General features: G+C 35.0%; 1 protein-coding gene across 2 annotated transcripts in view; it reads left to right on the top strand.

The window, feature by feature from the left end:
* The first annotated feature begins 553 nt into the window (after nt 1-553).
* Nucleotides 554-13,422, top strand: part of LOC121314645 (calpain-7-like) — a 47,090-nt gene continuing 34,221 nt past the window's right edge. For both annotated transcript variants that reach the window (XM_041248099.1, XM_041248100.1), the window contains exons 1-5: nt 554-1,021; nt 1,749-1,857; nt 9,662-9,819; nt 11,394-11,461; nt 12,583-12,783. In XM_041248099.1, the coding sequence (XP_041104033.1) occupies nt 920-1,021; nt 1,749-1,857; nt 9,662-9,819; nt 11,394-11,461; nt 12,583-12,783 (638 nt within the window). In that variant the 5' untranslated portion in view covers nt 554-919. The remainder of the gene's footprint in view (nt 1,022-1,748; nt 1,858-9,661; nt 9,820-11,393; nt 11,462-12,582; nt 12,784-13,422) is intronic.

The following is a 13,422-nucleotide window of genomic DNA, read 5'->3' on the forward strand; positions in this document are numbered from 1 at the left end:
AGCAAAAATGAAAAATTAATTAATTAATTAATGAAATAAATAAATCCATATCTAAATAAATAAATAAATAATTGCATACTTACATGAATACATAAATACATATTGAAATACATAAGTAAATGTCTCTATATGTATGTATTTATTTCGACATGTACGTATTTAATTATTTTTAATTTTTACATAAAATAACCTTCATACCTGTTGGACCCTTTCACTAGTTGGGTTACGCGGATGAGCCAAAATGAAAAACAATTATATATAAATAAATAAATACATGACTAAACAAATAAATAAATTAATGAATAAATAAATACACAAATAAATACATGAATAAATAAATAAATACATGTCCCTATATGTATGTGCTTATTTCGTCATTTATGTATTAATTTATTTATGTATTTATTTATTTTTCATTTTTATAAATATCCTTCATACCTGTCGGGGTATTTCACTTGTTGGAAAGCTGGGCGAGCTCTGTATACACTGCAAGGATTATGCAAATACGCCCCTCCTGCTCACAGCGTGTGTTTAGAGTAACACTCCGCCCCCTCAGACTCGGAAGTTAATTCGTTCTGTTTGCTTTGATCAAAGTTTTCAATAAAAACGACGAAGGAAAAGGAGATTGGAGAGTGGCAGCGCTACAATCTGTTAAATTACACATATTTGAGAAATTACCGCGAATGTCAATCCAGCTGCCGGAAGACCCCCTTTTTGTATCACTGTGGTTATATTTGTTTTAGGGAGTGGGAGGCTAATATTCAGAAAGGGAGCGGTGACAGCGAGAAGGATAGACAGCTGTTGTTTCGTGAGATGGACACAGATGAGTGAATCGCGTTCCTGGGTAGTGTAATCGACTTCACTGGTGATACAATAAATTCACGTGTTATTTGTTTATGTGTCATTAAAACTCAGAACTATGGATTCCTCGGCATTGGAGTTGGATGCAGTAAAATTCGCAAAATCTGCCGTTTTCAATGACCAAAACGGAAAATACAACGAAGCTGTTTTTTATTATAAGGTATGCTATTATAAGATATGTTGTTTTAAATGTCGCATTATGAATTTGAAACTCCATTCCTGAGTATTAAGGTTTGCATTAAAGACACATATAGTACACACAGTAACGTGTAATAATATTAAAGCTGTATATTATTAACGATTTTGTTATTTCTGTATAATTTCTGTAATTTCAGACTGTATTAATCGGAATTTACTGTAGCCTACATGATATAAATGACCGTCTCATAAAAGGGACGAGTTTCTTTCATAAACGCATGAAATTGCTAAAGGTTATTGTACAATTACTCTGGAAATTAGTCGATGTAGAGAGATTTCTTAAAATGTAACAGTTACTTAACTTTTCAAAGGCAGGGAAAATCCCGGGGAAAATTCCCAAAGTCGCAAATATCAGTATTTTTCTGCACCAAATACTGCTACCGTCATTTTAATTAGACAGCATTTGAATAGAGCGGTTACATGTATCACTGTTTAGTTGCTTTTAAGAGTAGAGCTAGAGTATAGGGAAACTTAGTAAATATAACTTGGCAGCACGTTTGTTTTTAATAAAGTGTAATCTCAAGCACAGTTGGAGTAGCCAGAAATCAGCTTTTGAAATACTGGGGATACATGGACCTTTGACCCCAGAATTACTAGCACCAGTGGTCCACAATTCTGTTTGTTTCTACTCTAATACAATACATAAAAAATGTATTAACAATATAGTATTGTATTTCCCTTTTCTTCAGGAAGCTGCTCAAGCCTTGATTTATGCCAGCATGGCAGGATCAAAATTGGAGAATATCCAGGACAAAATTAGCGAATACTTAGACAGGGTGGAGGCCCTTCACACTGCAGGTATGTTAGGGTTGTATTTGTTGAAAGTACAGATACGACAAGAAATTTAGAAAAGAAAAAATATGCTTATTAAAAATAAAGTAGTGGTCTAAGGTTTACAATGTTCCATTCAGTGCCATTTATTAAGCATCCAAATGTCTCTTTTGTCATTTATGAAAACACGATTTGTGTGTGGTGTCACGAAATCCGTGGGTTCATATTTCTTTATGTACTCTTTCCATTACATTCAGCATATACTCTTATCTCAGGGGAGACGTTAGGAGGACAGAGTTGATAACACTCCTAGTGGGGTATTGTTCTGCACTGGACCCGCAATATATCCAGATGACTAATATAGCACTTAAGAAATTGACAGACTCATGTATTTTAAGTTTTTTACGAATCAGAGTATGATCAGTACTCCTTTAGTTTATTAACGATTAAATATTGGATAGAGTAGTTACAGGCTACTTCGTATCCCCGGCTAACAGACACACTGGGCAGTCCAGAGTCTTAACAGATATCAACATTAACACTTTAATACATGTATATATGATGTATTCAAGGCCGACAAGCAGGCCAAGAACATGTCACTTAAAGTACCCAATGGTCTATTTCAGCACATTCAACTAATCGCGCTCTAATTTCTAAAACATAGCGTGAGTCCCTTGTAGCAATACATGCAATACATGTGAGATTAAATAATAATTGATTAATGCTTACCCTTGAATATAGATCGTGAAAGGATAGGACTGTCTTCACCAGGCAAATTAAACTGAGTTCATTCAGCTCAATTGTGTTTTGGTTTGCAGAAGATGGACCACCTTACCCTGTCTGTGATAAGTGTGGTGGTGTATTGTAATTTACCTAGGAGTTATATAGGTATTTCGTCCCATTGGAATACATGGGACGCCTCAATTAAATCCAATCATTAATCAGTGAGACAGTTCTTATCCATTTTATAAATAATAGTTTTTCAAAAGATCCGGACTAACTTTTCAGAATTAATAGGTGTCATGTACTCAAATAAATTCAAAACTTCACATTTGTTTCAACTCTTTATGATCTCATTCCTTGTTTTCCTCCGAGCCCCTCCTTTATCTGAAAAGTTAAGTGAACCAACGTTCCCAGGATCTTGGTTGATAATGTAATATAAAAACACTACTGTTATATGTGCATGCAAAACACTATTTTTATATGTGTTATATATGAGAGATGTTCTTAATATATGACATCATCTTCTGATTGATTATATTTTACTAAATTAAAGGTATGTGTTTCTTTTAACCTCATATTGTTTCATCATTTTATTAATGAGTCAGTTTTAATTCCATATATCAATGTCTAACAGAGTATTTGACAAAAGATTGTTTAAGTCAATTAGTTTTACTAAGTTTAAGTGGTAATAGTTTTCATTAGAATTATTTATCCCTTAAAAATTGTACTAACCAGGCTCTGACCTGTACCTGACGTTTGAATGTGCTATTCCAAGCAGTTTTCAACAGTTTCCTTCTTTTTACAAAGCCAGAGTCTGTGCAAACACTTTTTAGATTTATGACCTGTGAATGTCTGTTAAGCCATAATTCTTGCATATTATTTCTAGATATATTCTTATCTGTGCTAAACCACTAACTCTATAAACCCCAAATTTCCAAATCTATAAGACGTGCAGCTTCGCTGAAGTGGAACCCAAGGACGTTCCTCCTTTTTGGATAAGGAGAGAGGCCCCCTTTTTTAATGCAGCAGTTTCAAAGAACCACATTATAAGGACTCCTTTTTACCCTCATTAGACAACAGTAAGGTGGATTAACAACAAGGTACATTATAGTATATCATTACAAACTTAACACAAAAACATAACACAGCGCCTTTTATAGTCTGTAATTCAGTGGATATCATAATGTCTAGAGGTCTTGTTGTTCAATAGAAGGAGAAGTAAAACTGTATCATTTTCCCATTTAATTAAATCAAATATTGCTCCAGCTTTTAATCTTTTTATCACTAAAGTCATGAACAAGCAATAATACTTGTCAATTTTAAATAATGTGTTTTCTATTATAACAAATACTTAAAACATATTATTAATCTTATGAAATCAAATAATTATTTTTAGTTTCAAATATCATGCTGTCTAAAAAGGAGTTAATCATTTATTTTATAAATTTATAATACCTTCATGTCTAATTTCTATTTTTTAAATATTATGAACTATAAACAGTATCAATTAGCACTGAACCTGTTTCATTATAAAATAATCTTTCAATTAATTTACTTCAGTTTAACAGTTGCTACTACAATTTATAATATAACTTTATTTCTTTGGTGATTCCCTCTAAGATTTAAATCCAAACATCAGTATAACTGCATTTGACTCTTGTATTTTTATAATGACTGAACTAGGCTTGACCCTGTTCTTTGTTCATACAAAATCCAGCCGAGACAGGTTTTTTCTTAAGACTTTGCTTGTTCAAGGATTAATATTAATTTATTGTGGTAAAGAATCCCTTTCTTATCTTATTTTGTTGGAACATAAATTTGTAGATTAACGTTCACTTTTTAGCCAAAATGGTGCTTTTTATCAAGCGTTATGCTTTCTAAAGATAAGATATAGTGGTAAATCATTCATTATATAGTTTCTTAGAAATTCCCATTTTACTAAGTACTTAATTAAAAACATGTGTAGACTGACCTATTTCATGGAACAAGAGAGCCATCTACTAGTCGTACAAGGATATTCCCTCTTTATCCCTCCTTCCAAAAAGCCTCTAACACTTCATTTTTATATCAAAGTTCATTCCATATTTGAAATTGCCTAGTCCGTGTCCAGCATATCCCCACGTTCCCAGCAGGATTCAACTTCTGTGCCGGGTTCAGCTCTGGTTGGTTCCGAAAATACCATCACAGGTCTCTTTATCCAAAGTTTAGCATCACAGGTGTGAGACGCCATCTTCCTCACCTCTTACCTACAAGATACTTGGACACGTTTAGCTGGGACACCTTCTACACATTCCAGTTTACCTAGATGTGCCCATTTCACTAAGTGACGTCCTTCACAACTCATGCATTCAATCCTCTTAATATCTTTTGGGTTTACATTTAAACGAGAGAAAGAAACTCCTGTAAATCATCGCATTCAAACAAGATTCTACAGTGTTTAGCCAAATGACTTCAGGCCAGACAAAGTCTGGACCCAGTCACTGATGACTTGCTTTGGCACATATTACATGCACAATTAACAAGAGGATTATGTTTAAATGTTCTGGATCTGTACACATTGTTACTATACATTTCTTTCTGCTAACACAAGGTCACTTTGCGAGGTATGCCTTCCATCCAGAATACTGAAGAAGGCCAAAACTCACTGTTATTCATATTTTGTGGTATCCAGTTACTTTTCTGCCTCACATCATCAGTTGGCAGACACAATACAACTGAATCTGAATCAGTTGATGAACCATAAGCCTTAGTTACTGAGATTCTCCATACAAAGGGATTCAGTGTTTTACTGACCAGCCTAGCTGATTCAGCGTTACTTGCGACAGTGGCTTATGCAAGTGGTTACACAATTTTTTAAAAATATATTTAAAGATATAAAGAAGTACTTATACATTACTACTTGTTGTTTTCTGCAGTTTTGTATGCTCTAAAATTTACTTTCCATTGCATAGGAGGTTACACTGGAAGCTATGGTCACATGTTCTCAGAGTGTGAGGAAGATCGAGCATATGTTCCTTGTTGTTATCGTTCTCATTTGGTTGTTAGTAGCTTATTGATCCCAGAATTTCATTAAGCAACTTCTTGAAGGATTCCAGGGTGTCAGCTTCAACAGCATTACTGGGGAGCTGTTTCCAGACTCCCACAATTCTCTATACAGTAGTTTCAAAGTGGATTGTGGGTAAAAAAAAAAAAAGAAAGTGGAGTACAAAAAAGAGGCAATTTCAAGACAAATGGAGTGAGAGTTATTTTTCATAGAAGTTAAAGAAAGAGCTGTTTGTCTAATATGCCAAGAAGCCGTTGCTGTAATGGAGTACAGTCTGAGACGACATTATGAAACAAAACATGCACCGTCATACTCCATATATATATGCATTGCACGAAAAGGGAAAAGCAATGAACTAAACAGGAAGTTATGTGCCCAACAAGATGTGCTTACAAGAGGTTCTCAAACACAGGAAAATGCCACCTGTGAGCTATGGCATTGCAGAGTTAATCTGCAACAGCGGTAAACTGTTTGCCACGGGTGAATTTCTAAAACAATGCCTAACATTGGCTGCTGAAAATGTATGCCCAGCAAAGAAAGATCTGTTCTTTTACATCAGCCTTTCAATAAACATGATAACATTGCACTGAAGACATGTCCTGGGAGATTTCTCAACAGGTCTTTAAAAAAAAAAAAAATAAAGATTTATTTTTTTTATTATCAGTGTATGCATTCATCACAGACCTACTGCATCGTTTTCCAGATTTTCGTGAGTGAAAAGTGGACGATGTGCCAAATGCAGCTTATTGAACTTCAATGTGATTCGGTTTTAAAAGAAAAATACAGCACTATTCCTCTCCAAGACTTCTACAAATATGTAGATTTGGACAAATACCCAGGAATAAGAAAGCACGCTCAGAGGATGCTCTCTCTTTTTGGAAGTACATACAGTGCTCCCTTGCTATAAGGCTCTCGGTTATAACGCACCTTGGATATAACGCTCCTACAGGATGTCCCCCAATACTAGTGATTAATGAAATATTTCTACAGTAAATACAGTACTGGTGTTGTTCAAATTATAAACAACTTCTCAGTCTAACTTCCTTTTCTGTCTCTCCCTTTTGATACAGTATCTGAACTGAAGAATAGCTGCGCTGGCACTTTATAACACAGACATCTTATTCAGCATTTCTTTTGTAACAAAATAAATATTAGGCCTATTACGAGGTTATCTTTCCTAATGTATTTACTTTTTTGCTGCGAAAGGAGCTGCATCTTTCTCTGGGAGACGAGACGCCTCAGTCCATTCTCTCTTCCCCTCTCCCAACCCGCTCTCCTTCTCACACTTGGTTTGCATGTCTGTCGCTTCGAACTGATCTCCCAACCGCCGTTTAGCCAGGCTATTTATAGTTTAGAAACTGCTAATTAAAATGATCCACAAGTGGGAATGTTATTTATTTAATTTTTTTTGTAAAAAATATAACATTGATTACATGGTGCTTTATGCTTAGTTAATTCACAGAAAGTTAAATTTTTGCTTCACTGTGTGCATTATAGAGAGGGAGTTATTTTATTTTGTATTTAGTCAGATGTGTGCATGGCGCCCCCTACCCCCTCCTCTGTTTATAATGCTCTTTGGTTATAACGCTCATATTGTGTGTCTCCCGAGACCCGCGTTATAGCGAGGGAGCACTGTGTATCTGTGAACAAACTTTTAGCTTGATGAAACTCAACAAGTCCCGACTCAGAGGAAACCTTAGCGATCGCCACTTGCAGGATGTGTTGCGGTTGTCAGTTAGCTAGCTGCGTCCAGATGTGGAGAAAATCATGAGATCTAAGGAACAGTTTCATACATCACACTTACTGGTGTCTATTACTATTAAAATTACTTACAATGCTGATAAGCTGTTTTTGCTTCAGTGCTTTTTAAAATATATTAAAAAAATATATTAAACTGTAGTTTACATGGTAAAATAAAAACCTCATAAGGAATTATATAATTGCATATAAGGTACCTTAAGTTGTTGTCTTTATTGTTTAAATATCTTGTAGAATTTATACTGAAGCAAAAGCTTAGTAGAGTAAATGTATAATGTCTCACCTGCAAATGACAGTAATAGTAATTACATTTTAAGCCTAGTGCATTAAAATTGGTATAATAAGTTGATGAAGTATCTGGCCCTCCGGCTTCAGTGTGGACAGGTAAACGGGCTGCCGGGCATTAAAGTTTGGGCATTCCTGCTGCTGCATATAGAAGATGCAGGACAGGTTAACTAAGTAGCATATCGTGTTGACTTCAGTTTTATCGTGGAGAATACTGCGCCATATTTTGCCATTTTTATAGCTGGTCATGGCTACCACTGTACCAAATAAAAATACAAAGTATCTTCATAGTCAGCTCTCATTTAATATATGTGAATCCTTAACCAGTCATTGTTGGATCAGTGGTTTTGGTTCTTGGTTAGTGGTAGTCATTTTGAGAAGAAGGATTTACTTCAAATGCAATAGGAACCAAGTTCCCGTTTTAATTCTACAAAATGTTATCCAAATCTGATCATTGGCTCTACTCCTATTGTGAGAACGTTGAACACAGAGAATTAGCTCGGTATTCTGAGACCTTGAACAGGAGGTCAAAAGTCAAAGGTGTCCCACAATACTTGTACATATTTTAGTCTACCTGTGTGACAATGACCTCCATACTTACTTTGTGAGATACGGAGTGTGAAAGCATCATTTTAGTATCTGCTCCCTGCTTTCTGACAAGGAAGTTCTTGTGTTTATCATCAAATTGGACTTCTATGCCATTTACCAGTGTCACAGGAAATAAGTTAGCCGTGAAATAAGTTAGCGTTTTCCTTTTTGAGCCTTTCTGCCCACGCACGGATTTTAGAAGTTAAAGGCAAGGTTCTGTGGCGATTTATCCAAGATTTTACAGATGCCATTTGTATTTTGTAGAAACGAAACAGGTATTGTAGACCGTATTTTTTTTTGTTTAAAAATGTGACTTTTGACATCGTATTTATCGAAGTGTATTGCAGACATTGTTTTTCTTTTTAAAAAAGTAACATTTGTCTTATTTATCAAAGTGTACGTTTTAAGTTCTTTTTTATAAATACATTTTATGTAAAGCGCTTGCTGTGTTTAGATTTGCAGCTTTAAGAGCTATATAGATAGATCATTTGAGAAATGCGCACAACGATTTGCTTCCTATACATACTTTCATATGATCATACGAAGAAACGCACGCAGACTGCATATATATGGACTTATGTATGTACACACATCTGTATTTAAGAATGATAAATTAGAGTGCAGTACTTACAGATCGATGCTTGTAATGCAATCTGGTTTTGTTTTTGTATGTATTATTTTAGATTTTGCGCCTTTTTTGGGGTGGGCCTGGGCAGTATACATTATAGGGGGGAGGGGTTTGTGACAGCTATAATAATCTAATTGCACATAAAACTAAATCTTAATGCTTAATTGTTTCTGATATGTCAAAACCAATATACAGAATATCGTATTTATTTCTCTTTCGGTAATATTTGTACAAAGAAAACCTATAATGTAAATATCCGGCGATTACAAACTTAAAATGACAACTCTGATGATGGTTTAAACTGGAAATATTAAATTATAGATATTGCCATATTATTTAAAATGTGTTATTATAATGATTTAACACAAATATAATGCATATAAAAATAAATCACACGAGCACAACTTTGTAGTAGCTTAAAGTTAACCGCTATTTTTAAATAAAATACAACATGATACAATCAGAAGTGTTATTAATATTAAAACAATGTGTTTTCAATTTTAACCATGTATAACATAGCTTTAATGAAGATCCTGACAACATTTTAAAAACATTTTTAAAAGTAAAACAATTTTCTGAATTAAAGTTTACCGACAGAAAATGGAGATGCTTAACCTTGCCTTTAAGCTCTAAGATTCGCGCATGCTTAGAAAGGCTCAAACACTAACTTATTTCACAGCTAACTTATTTCCTGTGACACCGTTATAGTTATAGTAAAGCAGATTGAGTGTTTAAAATTATGGATGATATTTTATTTTGAGCAACAAGAAAATAAATGTGTTCATTTATTTTTTTGGTTCATTTAGTTCAGGCACAGAGCATTGATCCCCTTAAGTCGAAGCATCAGCTTGATCTGGAGCGGGCTTATTTTCTGGTCACACAAGCCTTTGAGGATGATGAGAAAGGCAACGTCGAAGAAGCTGTAGAACTGTACACGCAGGCTGTGGAACTGTGTATAGAAACGGTAGGTGAATACTCCTCACAATATCAGCTGCCTGTACTGGCAGGCATTTGGGGCTGGTGTAATGTTCTGAAATTGCAGTCCATTGTTGTATTTCTTTAGGCATGTGTGTAAGCATCACTTTCTTGCTTTGCCGGTTTTACTTGATTTTCTTCTTCCTTGTGTGATTTTGGCCTTCATTGGAATATACTGTTGTTGCGCTATAAATAAAGTGATATACCTATGCATTGATTTTATAGACTGTGTATTACTTTTGTACGGATTAAGATATGAATATCTCAAAGACTGGTTAGGTGGTTACTTTAACTCATGATTAGTGTTCCGTGTTTTCGTTTTTTGTCTTTAAAATTTTTTTCCAGGAATTGTTTGGAGATTATTTTACATATATTACAATAGGGATAAAATCGGTACAAAATTGTTTTTAATTGAAACATCAGTAAAAATTGGGGGAGAAAAATCTCAGATTAAAACAGTTTACATGTGGAATATGATGAGTAGTAGTTCTGGTTTCTGATTAATAATGTCCCTGGCATGTATGATGAAGCAGAATCTGTGCAAGTCAAAGCCACATTTTCCTAAGTTAGCTGGTACTTTGTGAACGTTTGGGAAATCACTGTGCTACCGGAAATAATATATACAGAAGGAATGAACATGACATCAGCACAAAACAAGCCAGGTTTATTCACCTTCAAATCATAAAAAAAGAGAATTGACAATTAAAGCATCACCATTTTCTGTCAAATATTTATGATTAAGATTGTCGGCATTAGGCAGTGTTTTACTACAGACAGAACTGTCGCACAAAGTCACCAATACATTCCTCTCTGCAATAGAACAGTGGCTGTCCAGCAAAGCACAGCACTCTGACAAACTCATTAACACAGTCATTCTGCGCTCTATTTTTATTAAAGCATGTGTAAAAAGGTTAATGGTTTGCTCATCTCAGTTCACTTTCTTGTTTGAGTTTAATGTGTCGCTTATTTTTCTGTATTTTTCTGTCCCTCAATGCAGCAGTATTTGCAGTGCTATGCAATATTGTATTTTCGTGTAAGTATTTCAATTTAGTTTTTGATCAAGCTAGTAGTTCGCCCAGCAATTGCCACAATAATCAAACTTTGATTGGCCTAATCAAATGATAATGTGAAAATCAGGTGATAATGTGTTTATGAAGTGACAGAGAACCACGTTTGAATGTTATTTGATCATCTGACGTCTAAACGTCTGCTTTATCCTAGGATATACAGTGTAGAGCTGCTTATTACAATGTCGGAGTCATAAAACCATAAAACAGCATGTTAATCAAAATATTGTGTATTTTCAAGAAGATAGTACCGGGAAAATATTGAATAATAGACAAAAATCGGGTATAAATGAGCGAAAACCTGCGTCCAGTTAAAAACAAAAAACAAAAAAACTGTAATTTGTCTGTAAAATTCAGAATAAACCGGAAACGTGGAACGCTACTCATGATGTACAATCCTTGCATTTCAGCACAGTGGTAAATACATGAAGAAATGCATTGCTCCTTCCCTTTTAAGATTAAAGAGCAATTGTCATCTCGTCTTGTTTTTTTTCAGGCTAATGAGACTTCTGACCAAACCCTCCAACTCAAACTGAAACAACTAGCTCGGCAGGCCCTTGACAGGTGGGTTACACTAAGAGCCCTGGCATCAGCTGTGTACCGGTTTTGTAATGTTCATTCTTTGCATAAATGTTGATTTTGGACCCTTACAAAAGATTACTGCAATGTGTAGTAAAGCCCAGTTAATGCATAGTAAAAACACATATTCCTGTTCATTTTTAGCATAGTTTAAAAAAAAAAAAAAAAAAAGTCTGGGGTCTGCAAAGGTTGCCCATTGGGGTCCTCAAGAAATTGTGGAAACTACTGTTTTGTAAAACAACATACATATTTAACAGGCCTTGTGATACAATGTACAGGCATAACCTGGACATAACATCTACTTTAGTTGTAATATGGGGGATTTTCTTTGACTTTATTGTACAAAAAGTGGTTGTGAGAAACAGGCCTTATGACAATATTATACTTGCATGTTTACATCTACTGCAGTACAGTTAGATTTTCATTTTCCCCATTTTTCAATTGGGGGTTCCTATTCAAAGTTGTTGTTTTTTTCAAAATTGGGTTGTTTTTCAAAGTTTTGAAAACCTCTGCCCTAATGAACAAAGTAATAATTGAAAAAAAAAAAAAAAAAAAAAAAATATATATATATATATATATATATATATATATATATAGATATAGATATAGATATAGATATACACACAGAGTACTGTGCAAAAGTGCTGTAAAGAATGCTTTCAAAAATAGACATGTTAATAAATTATATTTATCAATTAACTAAATGCAAAGTGAGTGAACAGAAGAAAAATCTACATCAAATCCATATTTGGTGTGACCACCCTTTGCCTTCAAAACAGCATCAATTCTTCTAGGTACACTTGCACAAAGTCAGGAATTTTGTAGGGTTATTGTCAGGTGTATGATTAAACAATTATACCAAACAGGTGCTAATGATCATCAATTCAATATGTAGGTTGAAACACAATCATTAACTGAAACAGAAACAGCTGTGTATGAGGAATAAAACTGGGTGACTATATGACTGTTTTAATCATTCATGTCTTTACTGGGCTCAATACATTTCAGCATTTGAGTTTATTGAAACACATGAAATGATTGACTGAGGACCATTGTTCTGACCCCAGAATCCAAACTAATAACTGATGCTCCTTTTTTTTTCACAGAGCAGAGGGTCTTAAAGACACCCTGTCTAAGCCAGCTCCTAAGGACAGACCTGCATCGGCCAAACGCAGTAACCCAGTGAGAGCCTTCCAGCCCCTGGGACCCGACTTCAGCTTGCAAGATAAACCCCAGCCAGTCCGACAGGTGCAGTCCTACGAGCCCCAAGGGCAGAAGTACACATGCGAGGAGATTGAAGTCTTGAGGTGACACTGGATAGCATTCTGAACAGTGTGCTTTTACAAAAAAAATCTGACAGATTAGTTCAGCAGCTTACATTATTTCTCTGTAACACAGCCCTGCATTGGAAAAATAGTATTGCCTAGCGATAATTGATTATCACGTAAACTTATCCTGTCCGACATCATCAAAAAGACGTAAAGCAGAGATCTCTAGTCGTTTTTTTTTTCCAGAAAAAGCAAAGAAAACCTTTCAATGGCTGAGTGAGACCGAAAAATAAAAAAGGGGTGTATCTGAGCAATACAGCGATGCCCCTGTACCACAGAGATAACACGGACACACGGACCGCGTTATTGAGGGGTTTGGTGATAAAAAAAAAAAGTGATCAGGAGAGGATTTATGAGCATGCACGTTTATAGAGGTATGTGAAAAATACAGCGAACAAGAGATGAGGCTTGGCTGGAGATGCAGTACTGTCCAATTGCTATGCAGTACCTTTTAAACCTGTTTTACGCTGAAAATATATTTTAAACAACGGATGTAAAATAAACAGCGCGTGTGAAAATAAATTGGACCTGACGCACCTGACAATCGCTGAATAAATGGACTGCAAAGGGTTAATGTTAAATGCTCTTCATGCTGCATGATTCTTTGCGACCTCTACT

Source organism: Polyodon spathula, chromosome 4, assembly GCF_017654505.1.
Source record: "Polyodon spathula isolate WHYD16114869_AA chromosome 4, ASM1765450v1, whole genome shotgun sequence".
Taxonomy (NCBI): domain Eukaryota; kingdom Metazoa; phylum Chordata; class Actinopteri; order Acipenseriformes; family Polyodontidae; genus Polyodon; species Polyodon spathula.